Source organism: Brachionichthys hirsutus, chromosome 13, assembly GCF_040956055.1.
Source record: "Brachionichthys hirsutus isolate HB-005 chromosome 13, CSIRO-AGI_Bhir_v1, whole genome shotgun sequence".
In the NCBI taxonomy this organism is placed as follows: Eukaryota; Metazoa; Chordata; class Actinopteri; order Lophiiformes; family Brachionichthyidae; genus Brachionichthys; species Brachionichthys hirsutus.
Genome location: NC_090909.1, coordinates 1,009,045 through 1,035,801, shown reverse-complemented (window position 1 = coordinate 1,035,801; position 26,757 = coordinate 1,009,045). Strand labels below are relative to the sequence as shown.

Below are 26,757 nucleotides of genomic sequence, written 5' to 3'. Positions count from 1 at the left end.
CTTTAGGTTAAAAAGGTAAAAACACAAGAAGGAAACGATGGAAATCCTCCGTCCCCACAGACACCACAACTACCGGGACCTGAGCAGCAACTACATGGAGGCCCTGTGGATGATCTCCGTCACCTTCCTGTCCATCGGCTACGGAGACGTGGTTCCTCACACCTACTGCGGCCGCAGCATCTGCCTCCTCACCGGGATAATGGTGGGATGGCTCAGAAGGTTCCTTTTGTTGTGTCGGACCCGTTCGGATTCCAACCAAAGCGCGTCTCCCCCGCAGGGAGCCGGATGCACCGTCCTGGTGGTGGCCGTCGTCGCCAGGAAGCTGGAGCTGACCAGAGCCGAGAAGCACGTCCACAACTTCATGATGGACTCGCACATCTCCAAGAGGGTAAAAGAGCGGGCGGGGTTCACCTCGCCCCGCGGGCCGCCGCGGCCACGTTTCGGGACGGGGTGGGGGGGGGGGGGGGGGGGCGTGTCTAATGGTGTGAAATGACTCTCTGGACTCTCTTCTTCGTGCTGTAACCAGATAAAAATCTCTGCAGCCAACGTGGTGAGAGAGACGTGGCTCATCTACAAACACACGAAGCTGTCGAGGGAAAGAGACCGGAGCAGAGTCCGCATGCACCAGAGGAAGCTGCTGCTGGCCATCCACCAGTAAGGCGCCGCGGCGCGTCCCCGGGCTGCCGAGACACGCGTGGGCCGAGACGACGGGGAGTGCTCTTAGTTTAAATATCCTGTAAACCAGAATCGATGGACCCATCGCCATAGAAACGGTTCCCGGGCATTAGACCGACTCCTAACCGGCGTCGACACAGTGAGACTAACGCGTGTCTCCTCAGGCTGCGGTGCGTCAAGGTGGAGAAGCGGATCCTGGCGGACCAGGGACACGCCCTCGTCGACCTGCACAAGGTGAGCGAGGGAAGCGAACGCTACCCGGACAGGACCCAAACCGATCTGACGAGAATCCGTCCTCCCCCCTCCGCATGAACGGACAACGCCACGCCCGGCCCAGATGCAGAACCTGCTGTACGACGTGCTGTCCGAGGTCCAGGGCTGCCGGGCGGAGCTGGACGCCCACGTCCACGGCCTGGAGAAGCACGTGGAGGAGCTGAGGGAGGGCTTCCGGAGCCTGATGCCGCTCCTGTCCAGCACCCTGTCCACGCAGAACTCCTCCATCCGCCACCTGCTGAGGGAGAGGGAGGGGAGGGCGGAGGCCGCCGGGGCGGGCGGCGACAGGTAGACGGGGGGGGGGGGGGGGGCGTCCCGATGGCTGAAAAGACAGCGTCATTTTAATCAGATTACTACTGAGGTTTAGTAAAGTTAGCCCGAGACGTCCATTACTTGGTTTTTATAGATCCGCTATGTACTGGAGAAAGTAATCTGATTACTTCCTCTCAAGTGCCCCACTTAAAGTTCGTATCCCGCATCATGTAATCCCAAATCTGTCGGATCTAGATATTCGGATCTGATTTAAGGGACGCAGATTCCTCCCACAAGTTTCTTGGAATCCATTTATTTATTTATTTTACCCCCCCCCCCCCCACTGCACTTTGTGTAATAAAAGTGTAATAAGATGTTGTAATATAACTTTACTCGTAGCTTTTGTAGATTCCAGCCTTCGTTTTAAATATCCAAGTAAAAAGAAACACACAAAGGATTATTTTAGCCAAAAGAATATTTATTAAAGAGAGACGGGGCTGGAGGGCGGAGCTACAGCAACAACCGATGTCCGTCCCGTCTTCGGGTGTCGCCTCGGATCGGGCTGAGGTCCGGCGCCGTCCCGGCGGGCGGAAGCCGCTTATATCGACCGGTCCATTCCCTCCTCTTCCTGCAGAACTCTGGGGAGAACAGCTAGTGCTGCTTCCTCCTGAACGAGCAGCCTGCCGGAGGAGACGAGGACAGTCAGAGCGATGAAGACGAGCGCCGCGGGACATCGTCCCCCACGCCAGCTGTCCATCCCCCCGCCCGGAAGTGATTAGCCAGACATTCTACGCCATTTACAGCAACAGCAGCGCAACGCCAGGCTCAAACGGGACGCTCAAACAGCAGGACCGGCGGCGCCGACCCGGCTAAACGGCTAACGGGATAGCGTCTGTCCTCAGCCTTCGAAAGGGGAGGAGCCAGTGGTCTAGCTCAACCCTTCTGCAAACTGAGGTTGATCTGGCACTGGAATGAGGATGGAAGACCACGGCCGAGGAAGTCCAGTCACTTAGCAGTGCAGCTCCAAGGATCAAAGGAAGCGCCCCGTTTACACATCAAACACCAGAACGACCGCCGGCACTGACCCTCCGTGAGGCGGGCTTTGCCCCCGGTGGGCTGGCACAGGACCGTCGAGCATCCGACGCACAGCACGACCGTCTGGGCGTGGCTGAACACCGTCGTGATCTTGTAGCATCCTGGAAAAGGACGGAAGCGCGAGTCAGCGGCGCCGGCGTCAGAACGCCCGGCGACCCGCGAGGGCGGAGCCTAACCTGGACACTTCACGTCCATGAAGTAAGAGTTGGGACTCTGGACGAGGCGCTTCTTCTTGTGCCTCCTCTTCTCCTCCTCCGGGGACGGGTGCAACAAGTCTTTCGCGAGCTGCGTTTGAAAAGACGAACAAAACGTGTGATCAGAGAAAGACATCGGGATACCAAGCTGACGCAATTATAATATTAAACACCGATTTATAGTTAAACGTGACGTCATCAGCGTTCTGAAGAATGCTGCGTTTGTTCCGCCAGGCTCGTCGGACGGCCTACGTAATCAACGTTAGCTAGCGTGCTAGCTACGCATTTATTATGTTTTTATTAAACACGCGCGACTCTTGACGCGGTTGAGTGAGATAACGAACGAAACCACCGCGAACCGGGCCGAGCTAGCGGAGGGTAACGCGAGTTCTCCCGAGTTCCGCCGTCCTCCGCCGAGCTGGCTCCATGTTTGCAGTGTGCGCGCAGCCATCTTGTGTCACAACGCGCTCGAACGAGCACATTTTCTGCGTGTAAAACTAACGCAAAAGCTCCACGCGCGCGTCCAAAGCCCGCTCGGGACAGCGCGCCGGTTTGTTACGTAGTTCACGGAGCCCCGTCTCGACCTTACGTCATTTCGCTAAGGCTCGTAATTCCGTTTTCGGCTGGGCGGCGGATACTCACTGGCATGTTGGCGAGGAAATAGCCGCTGCCGAAAAGGACGCACAACCGGAAGCGAGGGCTTCATATTGCTCGTTCCTTTGAGCCAGAGCCGGATGTGACGTATTTGATAGACCTCGCGGCCATACTGGTGAGGTCCAAACCTCTGTTTACCGAAGATCATTTTTATCTTTGATACGACAAGTTAAGAAAAAAATAAAATATATTGATGTGCAATAATATAATGAATGGGGATCGCTTAAGAAATTGATCATTGCTGTTAATATTATTGCTATTATTAATATTACGACCGTCCCCATATCCTGATTTATTAAATACTTTGATTCACATGAGCTTCCATTTATAATGCTGCAATATTTTATTTGTATTTAATAAGATAAAGTAATTATATATTATATTATTTAACTAGCTAGTGTGGTGAAAGAAAAGCATACTTAAACTCTACTTGAAAAAAGGAGTAATACTCGTTCCAGAATGCACAGGACCTTTTTCACATTGTGTATTTATATCTATAGTCTATTTGTGTGTTCCATTATTAAAGCGCTCTACCATCTTGTGTTGAAACTGAGAAATGGTATCTTTCTCTCTATAATGATGAACAGCAAAGATCACTAAATATGTATTTTTATTGACATATCAATTTAAAATCACAAAGTAAACATGTGGAAATGACATCAGGCGTCTCCCTCCTCTTCTTTCTGATTGGAGCCGGTTTTGTGGAGTGGATCTCTGTGAGACATCTGCTCCTTTATCTTTAGGTAGGTCTCACACTCTGATGAAAAGCGGTTCCTCTGAGAGAGAAGTGAAAAGCATCTTCATGCGGCCGTTCATTAACGTGTGGGTTTTGTGTAACGACGTCCAGAGCTCGCCGCGGGTGAAGCGCACCTGCAGACAGAGACGCAGCAGGCCTCCGCCCTCAGGCTGCGCCTCCAGTGACGTCACGATCAGAGGCAGCGCCTTCGCCGTAATTCGGTTCCCTACACAAAAACGCAAAGCATTTCAAACACTTCAAAGGCCTTTCAAGGGTTTCAGTAGTTGCTATATTAGTAATGAGTTTTCAGAAAAATATTTTTTTTAATGTAGATTTTATTACTATAATGTGACTCGTATTTTTTTCATGTCTCATGTATTTAAAATCGAAAAAGCACAATAAAACTGTAATATGTTGTACGTGCGTCTTTAATTTGGTATATTTCACGTCACGTACCTGCCAGGTTGAGAGAGGCCAGAGTCGCGTTACCAGGCAGAACAAGCTCACCGTCTCTGTAATGCACACACGAGGCCAGAAGGGGGCTCCCTCTGCCCTCTACCTGCTGCCGACAGGTAGACAAGTTAAAGGCAGCTCATGCTCAAAATTCACTTTTAGGAACAAACGATTGCATCAAATATACGAACCTCATGCAGAGCAGCCCTTAAGTTATCCTCCTGGGGGGGGGGGGGGGGGGGGGGATCAGGTCAAGCTAATTATTAAAGGGAATCCTTGAGGATGAATTTGAACATGATCATTAAAAAGAATAGCTATTCTGTGCCATTCTTGGTGACCGGACTCGGAGGACATGTCTCTTCTACCTCCGGCACGGAGACGGAGAGCCGGTTCTCCTTGTTCCCGAGCCTTCCGTCTTTAGTTTGAGGCGCTTTCACATCAGACGCTGCAGCTGAGATTTAAATGGACAACGATGAAGAGCCGAACGCATTCACAGTGAGAATAAAAAGCGTTTTCTGGCGGCAGCAGTTACTTTTCTTGTTCGTCTTGGGGTTCTCTTTGCTGGCGGCTGCAGGTTTCTCATCTTTTTTCGATGCTTCCTGTAAGTTAAGTCGAGATGACTTTATAAAAATAAGGTTCATGAAGATGCCAGTGGACGGACGCCATCCGTCCGTCTCACACGTGACCTTTTTCTTGATTTTGCCGCCGATGCTCAGTGAAGTGCTGCTGGGGACGGAGGAAAGGGACGCAGGCGATTGTTCAGACTCAGCACGAACCGATGACTAAAGAAAAAACACACAGCACAAAAGAATTCAGAACGTGTTTCAGGAGCAGAGTAGTTCATTTCAGCCTAGCGTGGGGCGACGTCAGCCATTACTGCCACTTACCGAATGCAGTAGTTCAAGAAGGAGCCTCCTCCTCTGCACAACTTCTGCATGAGTCAGAACCAACTCACCAAGTACCTGAACATGGAAGCGGCTGATGGGCGGAGTCTTATTCAGTCACACAACAAAGAGAACATCAGGTTAAACGCTTTTGGATGTGAACGGATACCGCAGCCAGACAAGCAGCTCCGGAGTCTCCGATCTGATTGTTGGACAGAGACAGCGAGAGCAGAGCACGATTCAACCGCAGGCCCTGGGAGACGAGGGGGGTTGGGGGTTGTTATTTTCACTGATTTAACATGCAGAGCAGGTAAAGATAAATATACACACCTGTGCGATATGTTTGGCACCGGCATCGCCGATCGAATTGAAAGCGAGGTTGAGTGAGAGCAGCTTCCCATTGGCTGAGAGAGCCGACCCGATGAGGCGAGCGCCCTCATCTCCCATGCGGTTATTTCTCAGGGACAGCTGGGTGAGGCTGAAGCGACAAACACACGACACGGATCAAGCGCAGCCGGCTCGGAGACGGTTAAACCCCGCCGAGGCTTACGGGCTGTCTTCAGAAAGAAGTCGGTGGAAGCTCCGCCCTGGAGAGGGTTTCCTTCCAGAGTCACGGCCCTGGAAAAAAAATGGGGGGGGGGGGAAGCCCATTTTCTAAAGTGATATTTAGCTTCCTGGATGCAGGATGCTAGAGAACAGAGCGAATGGAAGAAGAACGCACTCACCTGATGTTGGAGCACAACGATAGAGCGTTCCTGAGGGAGGTCACCGTTTGATCCGTCAGTCCCGCCTGCCAAAACCTGCATCAAACACACGAACACAAAGACAGCAGCGACGGCCGCAGCCCTGGGCCGCCCCCCCGGCTCGTCACTCACCGGAGGCTCCTCAGCTTGCTCAACGATGGAAGCATCTTCTGCAGCACTCTGGCAGCCTGCTCGCCCACCCTCCATCCTGCGGAGGGTTTAAAGCCGATCGGTTGGTGTCGCCTCTCGCTCCCAGAGCCAGGACGGAGATCCGTTTGGCCCTCACCAGAAACCATCAGCTTCCTGCCGCTGACGGGGTCGCCGCTCTCCAGCTCCACTTGGAGGCATCGCCTCGACCAGCGAGGTGCGGGATCTAAATGGCTGCCCTCTACAGGTGTAATATATTGATCAGTATGTAATGTTATAAATCCTATATGATGATTTATTTAGGAATTAGATCTATTCTTGTACTGTTATAAGGCTTCATTTCCATCCCAAATAGAGAGTAATATCGAGGCTAATGCAGCCAATGGCCGTTCATAATATACACAACATTACCCGCTAGCTCCTCCTCTGGTTGCTTGGTGACGACAGCTGGGATGTCCTTCATGCGCAGAACAGCGCAAAGTCCAGGGAAGTCAATCTCCACGTTACCCGAGCATTGATATTCATCTGCGGGACCGTGGGTTTAAATCACCGAACAGGAAACCCCCAAGAGAACCGCAATAACCCAATGACGGGACTCACCGAAGGTCTGCGCAGGCGCGTTATCACGCTGCCCTAAAAGCGCAAAGTAACACTGTATCAAATATTAAAACCTGTAATATTCATTTACTAAATTTAATTTGTAGATTAATACAAATTATCTTAAAAGTCCCGGTGAAGGGGCTAGATTGCTAACGCTAACTAGCTGTAGCAATGAAATCCGTGATGCTAATAAAAGAATAAACATCAAACCTGCATTTTTCGACGCGTCATCATCGATAATCGACTTGTCCGATTTCTCTTTTGGTCTTTTTTTAGACATTGTTGCGTCGTAAAGTCGAAACGAAGCTATCAAACAAGCTAGCTCAGCTGTTCGGCTAACTGCAGCAACCGCTTTCCGTTACTACGGTAACCGCATCTCTCGCGAGACTTGCGTACATCCTCGCGAGGCTTTCCGACGCAGCGCTCACGTGAATGAACACTCTGCGCAGAAACATGAAAGTGTATTCACAATAATGTAGTGCTTTTTATTAAAAAACAAAAACAAATATAAAACAAAAAAGTAAAAACCAACAGTATTTTTCATGACTTAAGAATCATAATTACAAACTTTTAACGTGGAAGAAGTTTTTTTTTTTTTTTTGGGACAAACTGTACACATCACAAAACGTCCGCCAGTCTGCCATTTACAATGCTTGCATCTTATTTTGTGATTGTCTAAAAAATAACTAAACAAATCACACGGAAAACACACAAGTACAAGTACAAGCATTATACAATGACTGCTATCACGAAACCGAACCATTTCCTATTTGAAAGAAAAGCTAAAAATAATAGCATGATATCGGGCCGACAGCTTTACTTTTGCTTCCGGTTCAAAAATATTTTAACATTTTTATGTTGGTTTGTTTTTTTAGTGTTCAACACTTTGCAGCAAAAAACAAGGAGCAAATCTCTCCTTGAAAGTATTATTAACAATATTCGGCGACACCGAGCCGCTGCCGTGTCCCAGCGCCCTCCGCGTCTGACATTCTTCTCGCTCATGCAGTAAATAGATGAATTTGACTTCTAAGCAACAAAAACTCAGCATAACTTTTTATGTCGTCAGGACAAGTTAAAATGAGATTTTTATGGACATAAAAAAAATCTTTTTCCGCCGCGCTTAAGTGACTTTCATTATAGTAATACCAACGGAAGAAATTATAATATCATTATCAATAATAACCATAATACATTTTGGGCTGAGTCCTGTACAGTACAATAAACAAAATTCATTCTCAAGATATTGCTTTTGGAGACGCTTCTCAATGTAGCGCGTGTGTATTTACATAACTTGGCACTGTACAGCTTTCCATCCCTCCATCAGTGTCTCATCCTCCTTTCTTTGTCCGTTTGCCTCACTGGGACGTTTGCAGGGTGTCCCGTTTTAGTAGAGGAATTTGTATTTTTTTGGGGGGGGTCTCATCAATTATCATTTATTTATTTTTATAACATCCTCAATGGCAACCAGGAACGTAGTCAAAAGAAAAAAAACACCTGACATCGCTTCCCAATGTGCAGTCACCCTAACCCCGCCCCCACTGAACGTTAGAAAATATGACCGTCACGATACATTTCATGTTACGTATTGTATTCCATAGTTTTCTTAAAACCGTTAATTGCCATCGAGCCCTTATGTTTTTTCCCACTTTTTTTTTTTTAAAAGGGTAAATATTCCAAGAAAATCCGGCAGAGTACAGACACACAATAAGTGTGTACACACGCACACACTCGCACACAAGGCAGTCGGAAAGCACAGCCGGGTCAGAGGTCGAGCCGGCGTCCCTCCCGCTCGCCTGATTTAGTTAAGCTGGTGAACGTCACTTCAAAAGAAAAAAGTAAAGAGAGAGAGGGGCGAGAGAAGATTCAAAAACTAAAACCTCAACAAGACACTGACAAAAACTCACTCCTCCCTCCCCTTCCCTCCCGCACACGAAAACAAACACACCCCAAGCTGCTTCTGTCCTAAATGAGTTACTACAGTACAAACAGGAAAACGATAATAGACTGCATCATCCAATACTGTGTGTGTGTGTGTGTGTGTGTTTCATTATAGAGCTTCACAATATCCACGGTACCAAAAGTGCAGTTCACCCCCCCCCCCCCCCCCCCCCAACTTGTTCTCGCCTTTTTAATGAGCAGCATCTGAGCACACCGCTCAACTTAACGTCAGTCCTATGTCACGCCCCCCCACCCCCCCAGGGTCGGTGCGGCTCCCTTCTGGTGACACGTCCTGTCATTGCAGCTTGACACCACTAGGGGGGACATTTCTCCAGCATTCACATCGTCGATCCGCCCCTATTCGTTCAGTACCACGTGTTCCGTTTCTGACGCTCGCTCGTGGAATCCGTTGACCCGGGTTTGTAAGTTTCAATGCATTTAAGTGCATGGGGTATTTCTCCTATGTTAATTAGAAATGAGAATTAAACATAAAATAACCGGTTTTGCATGATAAAACTGAAACAAGCAAGCAGTCTGGCTCAGCTCTCCTCATCGAGCTCCTTGAGAAGTATAGAAAAGCTGAAATTGCCGTGGAGTCGGGGCTTCAAAAACCCCCTCCGCCCTCTCAGTCGAGATGGCAGTCTTGGAAGAGGTAAACTGGAAGAGCCCCCCCCCAGGGATGCATTGTGGTCCATAATGGTCGGACAACAACCAATGCCTAGTCCCCCGTCTCGCTCTCTCCTTTCTCTACCCGTTGCATACGTAAGTGAAAGGCGGTGCGCTCGACAGGCACGCAGCGATGATCATTTTCTGCCCACGAAATCGCCAAATCCGAGCGTCCGTCGCCGCAGCCTCCGCCCCGCCCCCTCCTCCAGGAGATAAGTGACGTCTACGGCTGTCGGGAAAACAAAGAGAGGAGGAAGTGTGAGCTTCGGAGGAGCAAAGGAGGCGCGAGTTTAGATGTCAATGTGGCTAATAAACACCGTTTAAATTATTGGCACACTTTCATTCTTGATAATAAACAAATAAAGAAGTCAAACGTTACGGATGTTTCTCAATGTGCAACAACAAACGGCTGACGATAGGAACAAGCCAGTGCAGCTCTTTGTGCGTTTGCAGGCCTGGAACACAGTCTACTGATGGACAGGAAGACGCTACGAGTCCTAAACGTGCTTCCGCGGTCCCAACGGCATCACCAGCGGCAGAGGCGAGCCGTCCGGCCGTGGGCGGTTATATTTCAGAGATGCGTTAACGGACCCGCGCTCCAGTTTCTGGGAGCAGAACGGTGGATGTGGGATCGACTCAAAATAGACGCTGCCTAAGTTTATCCTCAAATGTACGGCTTTAAATAGATTATTCCCTCTGCTTTGATTCCTTTTCGTTTTTGGTGTCTTGAAGAAAAATCCTGCGGACCTCTTTTAAACGCTTAGAACAAACAGATCTGGACCCGTTCGGATGTGCTTGGTGAGCATGCCGTGTGGACCTACCCCCCTGCTTCTCTCCCGGTCCCTCACCATTCTTGCTGGGCGTTCTGTGCAGCAGGTCCAGCAGGATCTTGTTGAGCCGCTCCCTCTGGGCCTCCCTCCTGCCCAGCACTGGGTGGTGCAGCGGAGACGAGGCCGAGGACAGCGGGAGTTCCAGCATGTCTCCCATCCGACCCGTGGAGTTCTCCTCCAGCTCCTTGCACTCGGCGGCGTCACGCCCTTCCTCTTCGTCCTCCTCGTCCTCGTCTTCATCTCCGTTCCCCTCCCCGCCCGTTCCCGTTCTTCTGGGTTGGTCCTCCGGTGCCATGTCCACGTCGTCCTCCGTCCCTCTCCCGTCTTCGGCCTCGGGCGGGAACTCGTCGCCGCGGTCGCAAGACGAGCCGTCGTCGTCGCCGCCTTTGGGTCGCTCGCTCTTCCAGGCAGAACGGCCTCCGCTCCTCTTGTAGTTATCGGGGACGTAATGAGGCTGCAAAGACGACACAATCAGAACCGGCCCAGATCGGAATTTAATCAAATGCACAGTTTGTGAATATCCGGTCACCAAAGCAGAAGCAAGAAGCAACAGATCATACTCCCCCCCGCCCCCCCCCCCCCCCCCATTACGCTCACCGAGAAGTCTCTTTTGGGCGCCAGCCGCTTGGGGAAGTGGTTGAAGGCGTACGGCTTGGAGCAGACCGGGTAGCGGTTCCGGTGGATCTTGTAGAACAGGTGGGCAGACTTGTCCAGGCGGTAATCGCAGATGTACACGTCTTGCTCTTTTACATTCTTTGGACGTCCTGTGAGAAGGCAGCCGTTGTTCAGAGACTCCCAAAGCACCCGGGAGCGACGCGCGCGACCTCGGCGCTTCCTCTCACCTTTGCAGAACGTGTAGAGGTCGAGGACGCAGCAGGTTCCCACCACCGCCTCCAGGGGGATGATCTCGTAGAGCGGCATGCGGAACAACTCGTTCTGGTAGAAGCGCCGCGACGGCGAGTGATGCGTCTCGTGAGGACGGAAGTAGTGGTGGCCGAAGGCAAACCTCTCGCCCCTTTGGAGACGGCAGCGAAGTAAACGACGGCGCTCGCCGCTAGCTACAACAACACGCGACGCGCACGCAGCGATCATCCTGGTCACGTCACTCACTTTTCATTCTTCCAGAGCTTCTCGATCCGGAAGATGTCCAGTTTGTCTCTGTTGACGTGAGACAGGAGACGGTAGGACTGTCTGAGAGGCTGGCCCTCGGGTGTGCGTCTGCTGTCTCGCATCAGATACACACAATCCCCTGCGCACAGGACAACGACACAAGGCAAAGGTTAAAGGTTACGCTTTTCAGCGAGCGCTAAATGGCTCCCGACAGCCGGTCTCCGGCGTCTCCTCACCTTGGTGCAGCAGCAGCTCGTCTCTCAGGAGGCAGACGTAGTAGACGGAGCCGGCCTGGGCGTAGCTCGGCTGGGGCATCATGGGAACCTCCTGCAGAAACAGCGGTGCACACGGGCGAAAATGTGAACGCAGTCGGCGGTAAGGGAACGCCGGGGAGGGTTCACATGTTCACATTTAGCACACGCAGCTGATGCCAGAGGACGGACGTACCCGCTCCACAGGCCGCGGGTCGCACTGCTCACACAGGTAGTGCTCGACCTCCGTCTCCAGCCGCATGCAGTCAAAGTGCTGCCACACCTGGAGCGACACACACGGGCGTTTACCTCAACGCAGCAGGAAGGAGCGACCGTCCACGCCGCGCCTTAATTCGGCGAGGTCGAAGGCTCGCTTCTCACCATGCACTTCTCACACTGGATCATGAGGCCCTCGTCTTTGTACATTCCACAGATGCAACGGATGACATCGTCGTCCTTGTCGTGAGCGCCCGGGCCGCCGCCGCCGTCCCGCTCCAAGGAATCCGAGCTGTCGGCCTCACTGGCGGTCTCGCCCACGATCTCATCGATCTGGACGGCGGCTTCGTGGCGGGCGCTGTAGTAGGCCTTCCGCAGTCGACACACATCCCTGCCGACCGACGACTTCCTGCCGTAATATTTCTGCGGGAGAAACGAGGCAGCTGTAAATACGGACGTAAAAACGGAGAATTTAATTTACGCGTCCACTCCAAACGCCGAGAGGCTTCAGGTTGTTTAAACAGCTAAACTATACAGACGTAAATCCAAAGCACCCGGAGGCTCAGCGTTCATAAAGTTGGGCCCCCGTTTGGGAGTCGAGAAGAAGCCAAGCGGGGGGGGGGGGAGTGTTACAGCAGCACAATAGTGCTGTAAATAATCCGTTGAATGAGTCTTTCTGATATTGATGGGACTATAGTAATCTGGGATCAATCCTGAGAGGCTCGCAGGTGTTATTGTTGTTTATTAAATCACAGACTGGATGCTCAGGCTTCAAAATCAGATCTGGCTCTCCTGACGGTGGGGGGGGGGGGGCAGAACTCGGGGTCCAAACATGAAGCCGCGTGAAGCGAACCAGACCGTGGGCGGGGCGGCCGCTTACCTCGGCGTTGCGGAACACCTTGAGCATGTCTGCGTCGAACGCTTCGACCGTCTTGTAGTGGCCGGTGAGGATCTGCTTCTCGATGGTGCTCAGGTCCAGCGGGTCAGACACCTTCTCGTAGTACTGGCTGTTCCTGCAGGCGTAAAAAAACAAAAAAAAACAACACAGCAGGGTTGGTCTCCGTTCGGAGGACGTCCCAGATGAAAGCGAGGCGGCGTTAGTCGCGCTAGATCAAAGAGAAACCCGCTTGTTCTGACAGACGGAGATCGCTATCAACGGCAGACTGAGAATCAAAGCTCCGTCGCCGCCGGAGCGTGCAGCTCGAGATAAAACCGTTACACCGTGCGGGCGCTCGGCGCCGACGGTGGCGATCGCGCTCACCTCTTCCTGGACGGGAGGTTCACCAGCGGAGCGGCGAGCGTCTGGCCAGCGGAATCTGGGGGAAGGAAAAGCATCAAACCGTTTCCTTCAGTCGACGGGAGGCTCGCTTTAGACGCCGGGGCGAGACCGCAGCCCGCTACCATGGCGATGCTAACCCTTGTAGCTGGTGATCATGTCGCAGATCTCTTTGAAGATGTGTGCGAGGCGAGCGGTGCGCGTGACCTCGGTGTTTTCCTCCGCGGCGGCGAGTCTCCTCGTGCGAACCGACCGCGACGTCTGCAGGGCCGAGAACTGCGTCAGGAAGACGTCTGGAAACGAAGGCGGGGCGTTTAGTCCGCGCGGCGGCGTCTAGCCTCAAACGAACGTCCACAGAGGACGGCGGCTTGCATCCGCGCTCACCGGACTTGATGTTGCCGTCGTCACGGATGACCCCCCCCCAGCGGGTGTAGATGGACAGGCTGCCGGCGTCCCGCTCCCTCTCACCTTCCCTCTTCAGCAGCTCCTGCTTCTCCCTCATCTTCTCCCAGTTCCTCAGGAGGAACACGCTGTGCTTCAGCACAAAGTTCCTGATGACGACACCAGCGTGAACACAGCGGCGTCCGTCTGCCGTCCGACAGACGGACGGACGGACGCCGGGCACGGATCGTGTGTCTTCACCTCTCTCTGTTGGACATGGGCTTCATGAGGTGGGGGTAAGACTTGCTGCTGTCACTCGAGTCCTCCTCCTGAAAGCAGACGAGGTGAAACCGAAGTGAGATCTCGATGCTAAAATCACCGACGCGAAGAAACGCGGGACGTTTTCCACGCACTCGTTTCTTGAGCTGGTGTTTCGACTTCCTCTTCTCCTTGAGTCGGCCGAGCCGTCGAGCCCCCCCCGTCTTCCCGGGCAGACCGTTGATTCGCTGGCTCTTCCCCCCAATGATGCCCCGGCAGCTCTCCGAGCCGCACTTGCACGCTTGCTGTCGAGCAGAGACAAATCAAACGTCAGCGTTGCACGTCCGAGGCGCTAAAATCCAGGAGGTCAGAGCCGGCCCGCCTGCAAGTCACCTGCTCTTCCGTATTGAAGGAATGGAAGTTGTAGTCGTAGGTGAGCTCGGTGCCGCTGGGGACCTCCTTCAGGGCGAACAGGCCGATTCTGTAGACGCCATTGACCGACCTGAGAGCCGGGTTAAACAGACGGTGCGTTCAGTCACAGCACCAGGACATTTGGATTAAAAGGAATCGTTAGCATCAAAGAGTCATCTACTGTAAATGTGGTTAGATGACAGGAAGGGAAGGGTTTTAACATCTTATTAGTTTATTACTGATCAATATCAAACTTATTGTAAAAATGGGGCACATTCAATAAGCCCCCTTAAACTTGGAATTATTTTTAAACATTGATTAAATGCCATCAACGCATTTTAAGTCGAGGACAGAAAGACGTGAGCTTTCGCCGAACCTCCGGACCCCGAACCTCCGGACCGCCGGACCCCGAACCCCAAACCTCGCCTCATTCCCACTTCCTGCCTCTCAGACATTCTTCCGAGAATGAAAGTCACTCGTCTGTTTGCCGGTCACCTGACCATTTATTCCTCCTACGGCGGTGAAAAAGCTGCTTCAGCGCGTTTGTCTTCGGGGTCTGCAGCTGTATCGAAGGCCCGGCCGGACGCAATCGCTCTTCTGTGACAAGATGGATGACGCGCCGGGCTTTGTGCCGAACATCCAACATCCTTGTGGAGCCTTTTATGTCGGCCACTCTACGTTACGCACACAAACTGGTGTCCTAGATTATAAACCGGTCCACTCCGAAGGGCAGAGAGGACTTCGCTAGTCCTCTCGCATAAATTTAACTGTCCGCCATTAAATCCTCCGAGGGCTAAAGCTGCAGAGACACGCCGCAGGCTCCACTTTGCAACCAACCCGCATCCGAGGACAAAACAAACGAGTTTCGCTTGTAGAAGTCAGAAACAGGGAGGCCTCCCTCAGCCAAGTTTCCAAATGTAGTGGATTTATTCCCGCTGTGAGGACGGCCCCTCAGGAAACCGGGGAATGGTTTTGGCGCGGCGCGAGGCCTTTAAGTCGCTTAGGTGTCTGAACACCGGCAGATAACCACGGAGGTGATCTCATCAGATTACCGCCGCACAACCGCAGGAACAAGGTTGGGGATTCAAAGCAGCGTTTTCTCCTTTACAAAGACGTGCACCTTTCAGAGCTCGGGTTGGACATCCGAACTAGCGCAACGCATTAACGTCTCCTGTAAGCACTTTAATAGGCTAGCATTTTGCATTGCCTTCATCAAAACCGATGGAAACAACACCGCGTTTTCTAATCAGCATCTTCTCGCAGCAATCCGGCGAGATTGTCGTACATCACTTATAAAATCACGTTTGAGCTGCTGATACAACCAAAGACTTCCGTTTTCTTGTTTAAGCTTCCTCCTTATTCAAACAGGTATGAACGTCCTTTCTGACTGAACATTCACCAGGTAATGGCACATGGCAAACATTAGCGCACAAACGATACGTTCAAATGTCAGCACCAGTGATTACCGCCTCTAGCCACAGACACACAGTAGCGCTAAACGATTAGCACTGGATGTAAACAGAATGTCTTGACATGTTATAAGACTTTAAAAAGGTACAGAAATCGCCTCGCTCATCTCGCCAGAACTTCCTGAAGAGGCTGCTCTTAAATCTGAGGCTTGGTGAAAGTCCAGACGAGGACATCAGGCATGAGAGGAAACGCGTTTGGCGCCGCGGCGACACCCACCACTTCTGCATCTCACAGTTGGGCTCGCAGCTGTGGTTTATGAAGCGCGCCTCGTTGCCCATTCGGTAGCTGTCAATCACCATGCCGCTGTCCAGGTTCAGACAGTACTGGCCACTGTGGGAGAAGTATTGCTCCATCATACGGCTCCTGAAATATGTTGGGGGAGGGGGGGGGGGGGGTTAAAGAGACGCCTGCATTCATTTCCAGGATAAATTAACGGAGGAAGTGAAGCAGGCGCTAAATACAGAAGTAGGACATTCCGGCTTTAGTTTGATGATGCTAAACGCTAGCTGATAAACTCACCTAAACTCCTGTTCGCTAACAACCTCGCCCAGGTACTCGATGATAAACTGTCCGGAGTGCAGGGACTGCTTGGTGCGGATGCCCCAGCCCTTGCCCTCGGCGCGGAACCGTTCTAGACACTGGACCCACTCGTGTTTTTGGATGCGCTGGTTGTCGCACCGATCGGTACATGGACAGGTGCTGGGAGAGCACTCGGCAAAGCTCATCCTAGGAAGACAGACATTTGAATCCCCCAGACTCGAGAGCATCTGTACTCCTTTTATTAACATTCCTTTGTTTGGTAAAAGTAGCTCACAGCAGTTTGGGACAAACCAGGACTAATAACCGCGTGTAGGAGGATTGCAGTCTCCGATGGCAAACAGCGATTGGTCTTTACCTGTTCAGGCAGTCGTCCAGGCAGCCTCTCTCAGTCCGGTCCTCATGAGGTCTGCAGTTGCATGTAGTCGTTTCATACCCAGAGAGAGGCTTCACATCCACGTAGACGTCTGAGACAGAACGGGGATTAACACTTACAGACACCGACACCACCCTCAAATCATCGGATAGTTTTAGTTCCTGATTGGCAAGCAGCGAATATAATTTATAGATGACCATAAATCACATTCTGGCTGCATCACCGAAGGAAAGATGGATTCTTACTCGATCGGATCTTTTTATAGAGCGGCACGTCAGGCCTCTTGTAAAGCTGAAACACAAAAGAAAAGGGGTTTCAAGATGGCAGCAAATGCTTTACCGAGTTACCCACCATTGAATTTACTGTCAGACTGGAAAACCTCAAAATACAAGTTAAGATCGATTACCTGATCGTGTTTCCACAGCCATAAGATGTCGTAAGGTAACTGGAAATCGATGCGCTTCTGTCTCAGGTACTTTCCTGAGGAAAACAAACCGATGGAAATTGGTGGATTGGTTATTAATCACAATAGCTGACTAACCCAGCTTCCCGAGGCAGGCCCAGGGTTTGAGCTGTGACCTTTGGTAGCTCTACAGAACTGAACATAGATTAACTTACCAACATGTATAGGAGCGGGAAACAATCCAAACTCGTGTTCCCCAGGTATGTATTCCAGCTTCTCTTTCTTCAACTGCAGAAGCTGACTGCGGGGGCTGCAAGACGGCACAGAGAAGCTCATTTTTAAACGCACTTCACCGCAGAGCAGCTGAATTACTGTCCTAATGGTCAAAATGAGACGCAGCACAAAGACGTTTAGCTTTCATCGGAACTAACTCTTCGGTCTTGTACACGTCAGAGTAAAGCCCCGCCTTCTGGAACTTCTTCTTTGGAGGTCTAGCTGGTCTCTTCTCACGCTGGCTGGTTATGGGCATGGGCGGAGCCTGTTCCCTGGGGACGGTGTCCTGGCGTTCCTGGGACAACTGGCCGTCTGGCTTGTTTTCCACGGAGCTATAAATAGAAGCACAACTTTTATCTGATACTTAACGAACACTCAGCGTTAAAATGAGTCGTCTCCGGATGGATTCTTACGCATCAAGGCTCATCTTCAAGTGAGGTGAAAAGTGCTGGAGCTCATCCTGCGCAAACCAAGTTCTTCCTGTCGCGGCTCTCGGCCTGGCCATCAGGTAGCCATGGTCCTCCTCCCCGTCTGGCAGCTGCTCCTCAGCTTCTTCTACCTCCCCATCCTCTTCCACCTCCTCTTCCTCCTCCTCCTCCTCCTCATCATCTCTGTCCCACTGCTTCTTCTTCTGACCTTTTCGACACTGGCCCTGGACCACAGACTCAATGGCATCCGTCACAGTGTCCCCGCCCCGCCCTCGTCCCCCTGGTGGCCGTTCCCCCACTCTGTCCCTCTGACAGGTCTGGTTCAGCTCCACTACTGGTGGAGGGGAAGGAGGCGGGGAGGGTAACGGGTGCTTCCTAGGACGCCCGGGGCCCCTCTTCTTCACCACGTTGTTTCCTGTACGAGCCTGTCTCTGCAGTTTCTTAGCACGCAGGATTTTGTTGACGTGGTGCAGCCTGTGTTTGGACGGCTGTGCCCGGTGGGAGTGGTGGGGCAGGGAGGCATCCAAGCAACAGTCCTGAGAGGGGGAGAGGCAGGAGGAGGAAGTGGAGCCGTGGGAGTGGAACAGAGACAGTTGATGGTGATGCTGCCGGTGGTGCACAGGTCCTCCGGGCCCTTCGGAATTTGAGAGGGCAACACCTCTGCTCTGGATAACTGAAGAACCTGAAAGAAATAGAACATGGATTCTAAACGTGCTGCTCCAAGTCAACAAAAACACACACACACACACACACACACACCGTGGATGTGTGTGTGTTTGGCCTTCCTTTCAGTCAGTCCTTTCTCCATGTCACGCTCTACTCTGTCAGTGCGCATCCATCTACTTGCGTGTCAGACCAGTCTCCACGACCGCTGTTCGAACCCTTTATCCCAGGCGCTAATCCGGGATTACCCCGTGGCATGATTCTCCTTGACCTCCGATCTAACTTGCTAACATGCACATAAACCTCAGGTGGTACCTGCACCTTAGGAAACAACCAACATTGCTCACACAATAGATACAGTCTTACTTGGTGGAGGGGGCATAAACTCATCCCAGGTGCTGGGTGTACCGAGGGTAGGACGGCGCCTCATGTTGTGGGGCTTTAGAGGGAAATGTCTACTATATATAGCATGTTAACAAAACACTCCACCCCTTTGGCTCTGGCAGGAATGCTGTGTCAACTGGCCAACTGCAGCCATCCACACTCACGGAGGAGCCAGTTCAAGTCATTAGGCATGTTTTTTTGGGCCAAGCCTTTAACCGCTAGTAACAGCTACCAAATGTCAGACAGTGAGAGCATAGGGACGACATGGTCTTTCAAGGGGCCTTCGTAGACTAAAAGAAGTGCCTTAGACGGAGGGGAGAGTCGGGATGGATAGGAGTCTCAATGGATGATTCCCTCCCGACTATTTACCGTTGATTCTCCCCATTATGAAGGATTCTTAGGAGTCGCAGAGGCTCCATCAACATAACTTGTGAGCTGTGTTTTATAGTAACGTCTGAAAAGGGTTATTGCAACTAACCAAAATGAACAGTGTGGAATCGGTGTTAGGCCTAATTCATTGCACGCTGTGCCAAGCCATTTAGCTCATCAGACATCAGCAAATTATATTTAGCCACAGGATTCTTGATAAGACTAATACTACCTTCTCTTAATTTTAAATGAAACTACTCGAGTGAACGAACTGCTGTGGGCAGCCCACGGGCACGGACACATTTACCTCTCCTCTCTGCCAGGGCCGAGGGGTCTTTCCTCATCTGCTTTTCAATGCAGGAGAAGCTGGAGTTCTCCGGGACCCCCTCCATTTTTCTGCTCTTTCCCCCTTTCAGTGTAGTGCGGTTGAGGGCAGAGGTAAACAAATTTGTGAGATTAGGAGAACCGCGGGCTCCGGGCTCTCCATCCTCTGTGGGAGTGAAAGTCTCCTCATCCTCGCTGTCAGAACATCCTGATCCCGCCATGTCTTCAACCCGTCCGTCTGAGAAGGGACTCTTGCCCGGTGCCACATGACTGCGTGAAAGTTTAGAGTAGTCTGCCTTAGAGCTGCCCATCCTGAACCAGGACTCTCCTGGAAGGGCTTTTGAGGTACTACCCAGTGCTAGCTTGGAGGGGCCCAGACAGGACATGGAAGTCTCTTTGCGCTTGTACCTGTCTGCAGATGAGGATGAAGGAGGAGAGTTGGCAGAGGTGGAGTTGATTTGTTTGTCGGCACTGATGCTGGAGGAGTCTTGTCCAAAGCGACAGCGTTGTAAAGACTCCACTCTTCCCAAACTGCCGACTCTCTCTAATTTCCCTTGTGCTCCACTGTCAGAAATCCCCGCACTAGCCCGAGTCTCTGTTCCTCCTCTTGCAGCCTCCTCTTTTTCCTCCTCAGGACAATGTTCTCGGTGTTTGTGTCTGTGTTTATGTTTGGGGTGCCAGTTGAAGGACAGCTCAGAGGACATCGGTGGGTACAGCACAGGGGACCGTCTACCTCCCAGGTACTCCTGCCTAAGCAGCTTGTGTTTTTTCTTATGAAACTTGGAAGGGTTCAGCAGGAGATGTGAGGGGTGGTGGTGATGCACGTAAGATGTTGGGGGAGGCGGAGGGAAAGACGGCGAGTGGTGAGACGGTGCTGCGTGGGGTGCCTGGTGGTGTGGGTGGGGATACAGCGCACTAGCTGGAGGGTAGCCTCTGTAATAGCTCAGCCCAAGGGGCCCAGAGGGGTAGGGAACGCTGTAGGAAGGGTGGTAGAAGCCTCCACTGGAGAGAGGAAAGCCAAGCCCGGGAACAAATGGAACGTCAGACATCGACTCCCTCAGTTTAGGAGGCCGTCCCCTTTTTTTCTTCATGTCTGGTTTCCGAACATAGTGCAGTGGGTCACAGGAGTATGCAGGATGGGAGTAGAAGCTGCCAAAATTAACCCTGAAGATTGTAGGCAGGATATCCCTGTGGACATAATGATGTGGAGGAGGGCCACCTGCGCTTCCTATGCCACCACTAGCCCTACTCCCAACTCCTGGTATCCGATTTGTCCCTGGCGCTATACTGACGCCACTACCAAGCCTGTGCCCGGCAGCACGATGTGCTATCCGTATTTCACTCAGTCTCACAACAATCTCATCGAGCTCTGCAAGGAAGTCTGGGTCATGCCGCCGAGATCGCAGCTGCAAGTACTTCTTCTTTCGTTTCCTTTTCTGTCTTTTGAGCTTGTCGTAGCCAGGGCACCCGTGGCTACGGCGTTTACACTTGTGCTTATGCTTTTCCTTATGTCCAATTAAAGAGGAGGCAGGAGCTGCTGGGTGAGGTCTCCGGGGATCAGGAGATGACCTTGTCCCGTGGGGAGATGGAGAGGGGGATGGATGTTCCATGAGCACAGCGGAGTGTCGCCGCCTGCCTCTGGAATTAAGGCCCATCCCCGGGCCCATAGCCGAACCGATGACCCCAGGCATTAATAAACCACTGGCCATCCCTGGTGGAATCCCAATGCCCCCCAAGCCAACTGTCCCTCCAGCTTTCTCTCCACGATCAGAGGTGCTGTTATTGTCTGTTCCTATACCACTGTCACTGGGCACCGTCTCCTCACTGTGTGACTCACTGACCGGTGATGGAGTGGCTTCCTTGAGCTCACTTAGGGGGGCAGGGGACGTGGGATGGAGTGGCCTGGGAGGAGAAAGTTTACGGTAATGGTAGTGCTGCCGGTAATGGTGGTGGTGATGATGATGGTATCCACGGCAGGATAACTTCTTCTGGGAAGCTGCTGTGACCATAGATGAGGACATCGAGCCCAGCCCTGGGCTGCGAGGATTGGGGGCAGAAAAGGTCGGAGGAGGGAACGAGAAGGTGTTGTGGCCATGATGGGGGTTAGAATAGTGCGAGTGACCAGAAAAGTGCACTGAACCTGGCTCCACGAAGCTGGCTTCACTGATGGGACTGTGGCCACCACTAGACTGGGAGAGGGAAGGAGAAGGGAAGACTGGGGAGTGCTGTTGCTGGGAATGCAATTGGTGGTGATGGAGAGGGGAGGCGATGTTTGGAGACAGGAAGGGGTCTGGTGGTGGCGTGGCGTTAGGCATTGCTTTAGGTTTACGGCCTCTTCTCTTCCCCATGTATATTGTGCCCTTTTTACTGACATTGATTTGTGGTCCCAGCTTCCCCCCAAAAGAAGCAGCCAGGGAAGACAATGACTGGGTTGCAGCTTCCACAGCAGCAACCCCCCCACCAGTGGTGCCTTTTGGGGCATCTTCTGTTCTTGGACATAACAATATCTGACTGAGAATACGCTTTCGTTTCATGCTTTTCATCTTATTGATCTTGCCTATAATAGTTTTCATGATAAGCTGCCCGTTCCCTTTATTGCGGAACAGTTTGTCTCCTGTGTCTCCCGACTCTGGAGCCAATGTGGGGGGCTGACCCTCCTGTGGTAAGGTGGGAGGGAGGCGCTTTGGGCGTCCACGTTTTCTAGGCATGGGTTTAGGGGGGTTCAGGTCTACCTCTGGGTGAAGAACAGGGGGGTCCTGTTCCTCTTTGGATTTCAATAAGGATGAAAAGACCTTGGAGGGCGCTAACTTGTTAGGTAAACACCCACGGACTGATGCATCAAGCCTTGGCATCTTAGACTTTGGCCTTCCCCTTTTCCTAGGCTGGGGTGTGAAGAGCTGTGATGTTTGACTTTGTAGCACAGGATTTAGTTTGACCTTATTTGGATTGGGAGGCCTGCCCACAGGCCTTTTTACTGGTGGTGTTGGTGTTTCCAAGCTTGAAGATAAAGGCAAGATGGGCCTGCTCTGGTCATAGGGACCGTCCAGGCCGGCTCTGTAACTCGGCGTTTTAGTCATGACTCGAGTCCAACGGGGCTTTCTTCCTCTGCGTTTTTTAAGGGGTTTGTTGTCCTGCTCTGCAGGAGAGTCTATGGATGAATCCGGAGAATCATCTCTAAGAGGGGTTTGTGGGTTCTCTTCGTCTGATTCTGGTGAAGAAAGTGCCCGTTGCCTCAAAGGTTCAGGGGGGCTGCTGGCCCGACCTGGCCGGCCATTATCCCTATTGGGACTGCGTTTACTTGGACTATAGCTCTTCCCTCTCTCGACTAGCAATGACTGCTTGTTCACTCCCTTGTCTCTACCTTCTGGCTTTCCCATTCCTGCTGGAGGAGGGCACTTGCTTAAATCTCTGGGGCTTTCCCCATCCTGCTCCATCTCACTCGCACTGCTTTCCTCTGCCAAGGCAGGACTCTCTCGTGCATGGTGTCCTTGTGAGGGAGTGAGAGAACCCAGGTGGCTCACCGCACTCGCCGTCTTTTGCTCAGATGAAGTGGTGAACGACGATGAAATGGGACAAGATAGCAAAGAGGTGGTGTGTGGTAAGCTGTGAGTTGGATGTGACTGCGGCTTAAGAATGCTACTGCTGTCGTTGGTGCTGTCCTTTGACATGGCCGAGAGGCGATTATTACCGTAGGCGAGTGCCGGGCTGTTGCCGTGACTACTGTTGCTGATGCTAACACTGTTGCTACAAGCTTTTCCCGGCCCTTCTGTGTCCTCCTTTCTCAGTGGTGTCAAGGTGGGCAAATTTTCAATAAGACTGTCCTTATTTCGAGAGCCATAGGGCCGCCCAGGTGGCCGTGACACAGGAGGTGGAGGAGAAAGGTGCAACACCCTTGAATACGTGTTCCTATTGGCCATGGCCCTGTCTCGCTGCTTGGCTGTGGGGGCCATAAAGCCTGAGTTTGGGAGAGGAGGAGCAGGGTCAATCTTTGTGGGTTTGGTTTGCTTGGGGGTCTTTGATGGTGGGCAAGTTGCAATGAGCTGAGCCAATTTCTCCGTGACAGTGGGGGCTCCCCAATTTTGAAAACCCTTGTCCTTGTCTCTCTGGCTTTCAGTGCTGAAGGTGTACGGAGGAGGTTTAACACCCTCAAAGCTGGATTCTTTTGGCGCAGGTACTGGCGGTGATGGCGAAGATGTCCGAGAACTGGGTTGTGGCGTTGGTGTTTTCTTCCCGGAGGGATGCGTTTTGTTGTCCGGCGTAGGACGATGAAGGTTCAGGGGCCTCTCAGATGTAGTGGTAGCTGCTTTCACATCTGGCTTTGGATCAGATTTACAATCCATCTTTGGTGAACCCTGCCAAAAAAGACAAAGAAACAAAACGGTAACTAACTGCTAATTACTGTAGTTAAGACACAGCCGGTGTCGAAATTACACAGATTTATACACATTTCAACAAACAGAAATAGGTTTCTGAATCCCTTCACAAACTATAAACCACTGATATAATTCTGAACCAGCTTTCCAGACATGCCCAGGGGGGCAGTTACACTCAGTTATCAGGGTCAGAGTCGGGACAAAGCGATGACAGCTAGAGAGAGAGGGGGTGGCGAGAATCTGGCCGGGCAGGGACAGAGGATGGACGATACAGATGGAAGCGGATAAAGGGGGCGGGGCATGATGAATAGACAACCAACGGAGAACACAAGGGAAGCAAAGAACAATTTATGCTCTTTTATTTAACTGTGCAATAACATGGTAACCACTCGGGCACCGTCGTTGTGGACCGCTGCTTTATTGATGAATAGCATTAACATTTTAAAGGGACAGTTCACCTTAAAATCAGAAACACATACCTCTCTTACTTCAATGCCATTTATCTATCCACTGTTGTGATGATGGTATGGGGGTCCAGTTTTGGAGCTATCAGCGGTAGAGATGGCTGCATTCTCTCATGCGTAATGAAACAGATGGCACTTTGCCTTCAGAGGCCCGAGAGTGGAAGCTAAATAAAAATGTATCTATCCCAAAATCATGCTCCTATTAATCAAGATATTATCTTTCTAGTGAATGTCATCACCCCGCAGAAGGAAACATGCATTTACTGATGGGCGAGGTGACAGAGTGGGACGTAAACATCAACGGCGTCCATCATGTTGAAAAGGCAGACATACCGCAGCATCCGAGGGCAACTCACAATAGAAACTCTAGATGGATAAAAAGCACTTTGAGTAAGAAGATAAGGATAGTTCACGTATGAATATTTAATGTTTGGGTCGAAGTCTCTCGTGAAGATAGTGCGGTACGCAAGTGTGTACGTTAAAGAAGAAAAACGCAATGCTGGCTGTAAAAGCAAGGGTGAATTCCTTTTAGATTAAAAACATTCATCACATCATCACTCCTTACTCTTTTTGCTGGAGCACTCCCATTCATCTGGGAGGGTGACAGGGTGGCGGTGCTGGCAAGAGGAGGCGCAGGAGGCGGCGGCGTAGGCGCTTTAGCGGAAGGGGTCGATGAAGACGATGCGGCTAGTTTGCTGATGCTGGGACTCTTCGCCCTCTCCTTTTCCCGACATTGTGAGGGACTCTGGGTCTGACTGCCAGGAACGTCACCAGCGGCCCCTGCACGGTTTCCACGGCTACCGCCGCCTCCACGCCCCGTGTGCCTCACAGTCGCCCTGATGGCAGGTCGACACACGTAATTCTCCAGGATTTTAGGAGGCTTCTTCATGCGTTTCGCTTGAAGGCCGATCTTCAGCTTGACATTGCCCTCGGACAGACTGCTCTCTTTGATGGAGAAATGGGACTGGTCACCACCGGGACCTCCTGGTCCACTTGCTCCTCCTGCTCCTCCTGTCCCAGCAGAGCCTGCAGCAGCTGCCTCCTTCTCTCTGTCTCTCTTCTTCTCCTCATCTTCTTCTTTCTTTCCACCCCCTCCCTCTTTCTCTCTCTCTCCTGTGGGGGCACCTGAGAGAAGAGGCGGTGGAGATGACGTCCCCCCCTGAATCTTCGGATCCATCAGACGCTTACCATGGAGGGGGACGCTGCAGATACCAGGTAGAGTTTTTATTTGGAGGTGGGATGGGGGGGAAGTGGGGGGGGTCAAAGGGGGAAAGGGGGAGGGGGATAACGGTGAGGTTGAAGCTCTCCTTGCTTTCAGGTGGCTTCTGTCCCTTCCTCAGCTGTCCAGCCTTCTTCCGCCGTCCTTTAGTAGCAGGAGTAAAGACAGGTAGAGCAAGGCAAGACAAAGAGAGAGAGCAGACAGGATATCAGCCACGCATCGACAGTTTCAAACGCTAATGTTTAATGAATGATGGCAAAAGAAAAGCAGGACGGCAACACTTTTTATCACCCGTTTGGTTAGATGTTGTCCTTCCCTCTTTCTAGGTGACTCTTTATGGTGTGTTCGTCCTCACAACCCAGAACAGTCTGTGACCTACTTACACAGCGACGGCGCTCCGAGCTGAGAATCTTAACCTCATGCTCAAGGACTCTGAATTGTCCACCTGAGAACGACTAAGACGACGGCGCCCAAGATGCCAAATGAGCCATCCTTCATTGGCGGCAGTACAAGCAGGTGTATAGCACAGTGGCAAACCGTTCACACCTTATGCTAACACGGCAACAGCATAGAGCAGCGCGTTTCTTAATTGTGCCCCTTAGACAGCCCAATTCAATGAAGTTGTCTCCAGCTCAGAGTGATTTAGAGCAGATTCGCCCCCTAGCAGGTGCTTTCGCTGGGTGAAGTCATTTGGAGGCGATTCAGAACTGTGACCTCAGCACATTGGGTCCTTTGGGACTAGATGGGGGGGGGGGGGGGGGGGAGATCCGGACAGCTTTCCCAGCTTCCGCCAGCAGCAACTCCGAGTGAGCGATAAGAGCGTCAGCAGGCCCGCGTTTTCTGTGCGCCCTACATTAAAACAGGCACCAAATGGAGCCTCGAGGAAGTCATACAAGTCGTCGCATCAATGAAGCGTCACAGGAACTACTACGCAGAGTCCTAAACCCCGTTTAGTTTGGATTTGGACCGTGAAGAGTTCTTCTGTTGAACCGCAAAGTAAACACACTCCAGTTTATGGAGTCTGGTCAGTAGTTCCCCGTGACTTTTTTTTTTCTGTGTTTACTTCAATTACTCACTCCATTTCTCCTCAGAACTACCCCCCCCCCCCCCCCCCCCGGGGGCTACACATACCACACTGAAATCACACCTCCTTTTCAGTAACACTCCATCAATCTCTCTGTTCTTTCACCCTTTTTATTTAAGCCTTTCCGCCCTCTTCCTGATTCTAATTTACAAATCTGGGGAGCAGTAGTAACGGCGCAGGCTGTAGCGCAGGCTGTAGCGCTATGTTTCTACTCACTGCAACCGCCAACGGTTCCCCTTCCTTCACGGGATGAATAATGTCCTTACCCTTTTTAAATACTAAACACTAACAGAAACACTTGCTGCTCCAACTGCGTACGACAAAAAAAAGCAAAAACAAACACCTAC

General features: G+C 51.7%; 4 protein-coding genes and 1 non-coding gene across 5 annotated transcripts; 1 reads left to right on the top strand and 4 right to left on the bottom strand.

Moving 5' to 3' along the window:
• Positions 1–37: 37 nt before the first annotated feature.
• On the top strand, positions 38–1,240 carry LOC137903374 (small conductance calcium-activated potassium channel protein 3-like). The gene is made up of 5 exons (XM_068747525.1): positions 38–202; positions 278–388; positions 527–654; positions 840–909; positions 1,013–1,240. Exons 1-5 carry the CDS (start codon positions 38–40, stop codon positions 1,238–1,240), a joined length of 702 nt encoding a protein of 233 aa, XP_068603626.1.
• A 417-nt stretch (positions 1,241–1,657) lies between these two features.
• On the bottom strand, positions 1,658–3,168 carry rps27.1 (ribosomal protein S27, isoform 1). The gene is made up of 4 exons (XM_068746982.1): positions 3,132–3,168; positions 2,472–2,580; positions 2,286–2,396; positions 1,658–1,880 (listed from the first exon to the last, which is right to left on the bottom strand). The coding sequence occupies exons 1-4, from the start codon at positions 3,135–3,137 to the stop codon at positions 1,852–1,854; spliced, it is 255 nt and encodes an 84-aa protein (XP_068603083.1). The 5' UTR covers positions 3,138–3,168; the 3' UTR covers positions 1,658–1,851.
• LOC137903555 (small nucleolar RNA SNORA35) lies at positions 2,091–2,221 on the bottom strand. The gene has a single exon (XR_011105776.1). It is a non-coding gene; the product is annotated as a small nucleolar RNA SNORA35 (small nucleolar RNA).
• A 575-nt stretch (positions 3,169–3,743) lies between the features above and the next one.
• Positions 3,744–6,986, bottom strand: lrrc71 (leucine rich repeat containing 71). Its single transcript, XM_068747524.1, is given in 15 exon segments — positions 3,744–3,919; positions 4,014–4,105; positions 4,336–4,441; positions 4,698–4,783; positions 4,865–4,931; positions 5,019–5,114; positions 5,386–5,469; positions 5,547–5,694; positions 5,767–5,806; positions 5,809–5,834; positions 5,942–6,016; positions 6,092–6,167; positions 6,246–6,347; positions 6,518–6,631; positions 6,917–6,986. Coding segments are annotated over 15 exon segments (1,299 nt in total). The 3' UTR covers positions 3,744–3,802.
• Positions 6,987–8,831: 1,845 nt separating this feature from the next.
• ash1l (ash1 (absent, small, or homeotic)-like (Drosophila)) lies at positions 8,832–25,284 on the bottom strand. Its single transcript, XM_068747523.1, has 26 exons — positions 24,673–25,284; positions 19,254–23,622; positions 19,101–19,181; positions 17,552–18,212; positions 17,261–17,452; positions 17,045–17,139; positions 16,833–16,906; positions 16,672–16,717; positions 16,409–16,517; positions 16,033–16,239; positions 15,730–15,876; positions 14,026–14,134; positions 13,788–13,937; positions 13,636–13,703; positions 13,378–13,544; positions 13,134–13,286; positions 12,979–13,033; positions 12,598–12,730; positions 11,883–12,140; positions 11,698–11,784; positions 11,487–11,577; positions 11,251–11,389; positions 10,983–11,155; positions 10,738–10,904; positions 10,159–10,594; positions 8,832–9,539 (listed from the first exon to the last, which is right to left on the bottom strand). The coding sequence occupies exons 1-26, from the start codon at positions 25,282–25,284 to the stop codon at positions 9,448–9,450; spliced, it is 8,871 nt and encodes a 2,956-aa protein (XP_068603624.1). The 3' UTR covers positions 8,832–9,447.
• Positions 25,285–26,757: the final 1,473 nt, after the last annotated feature.

Bases quoted from the DNA above. Each gene is read 5' to 3' on its own strand.
- LOC137903374 (XM_068747525.1), top strand. From the start codon at position 38: ATGGAAATCCTCCGTCCCCACAGACACCACAACTACCGGGACCTGAGC. The intron at 203-277 runs GTGGGATGGCTC...TCTCCCCCGCAG, and splicing joins GCCTCCTCACCGGGATAATG to GGAGCCGGATGCACCGTCCT. The intron at 389-526 runs GTAAAAGAGCGG...TGCTGTAACCAG, and splicing joins ACTCGCACATCTCCAAGAGG to ATAAAAATCTCTGCAGCCAA.
- rps27.1 (XM_068746982.1), bottom strand. The intron at 2,397-2,471 runs GTTAGGCTCCGC...GTCCTTTTCCAG, and splicing joins CATGGACGTGAAGTGTCCAG to GATGCTACAAGATCACGACG. The intron at 1,881-2,285 runs GTCAGTGCCGGC...CTCCTCCGGCAG, and splicing joins CAAAGCCCGCCTCACGGAGG to GCTGCTCGTTCAGGAGGAAG.
- ash1l (XM_068747523.1), bottom strand. From the start codon at position 25,284: ATGGATCCGAAGATTCAGGGGGGGACGTCATCTCCACCGCCTCTTCTC. The intron at 16,240-16,408 runs GTAAAGACCAAT...CTGTCTTCCTAG, and splicing joins CTGGACGACTGCCTGAACAG to GATGAGCTTTGCCGAGTGCT. The intron at 12,731-12,978 runs GTGAGCGCGATC...TTACGCCTGCAG, and splicing joins AACCTCCCGTCCAGGAAGAG to GAACAGCCAGTACTACGAGA.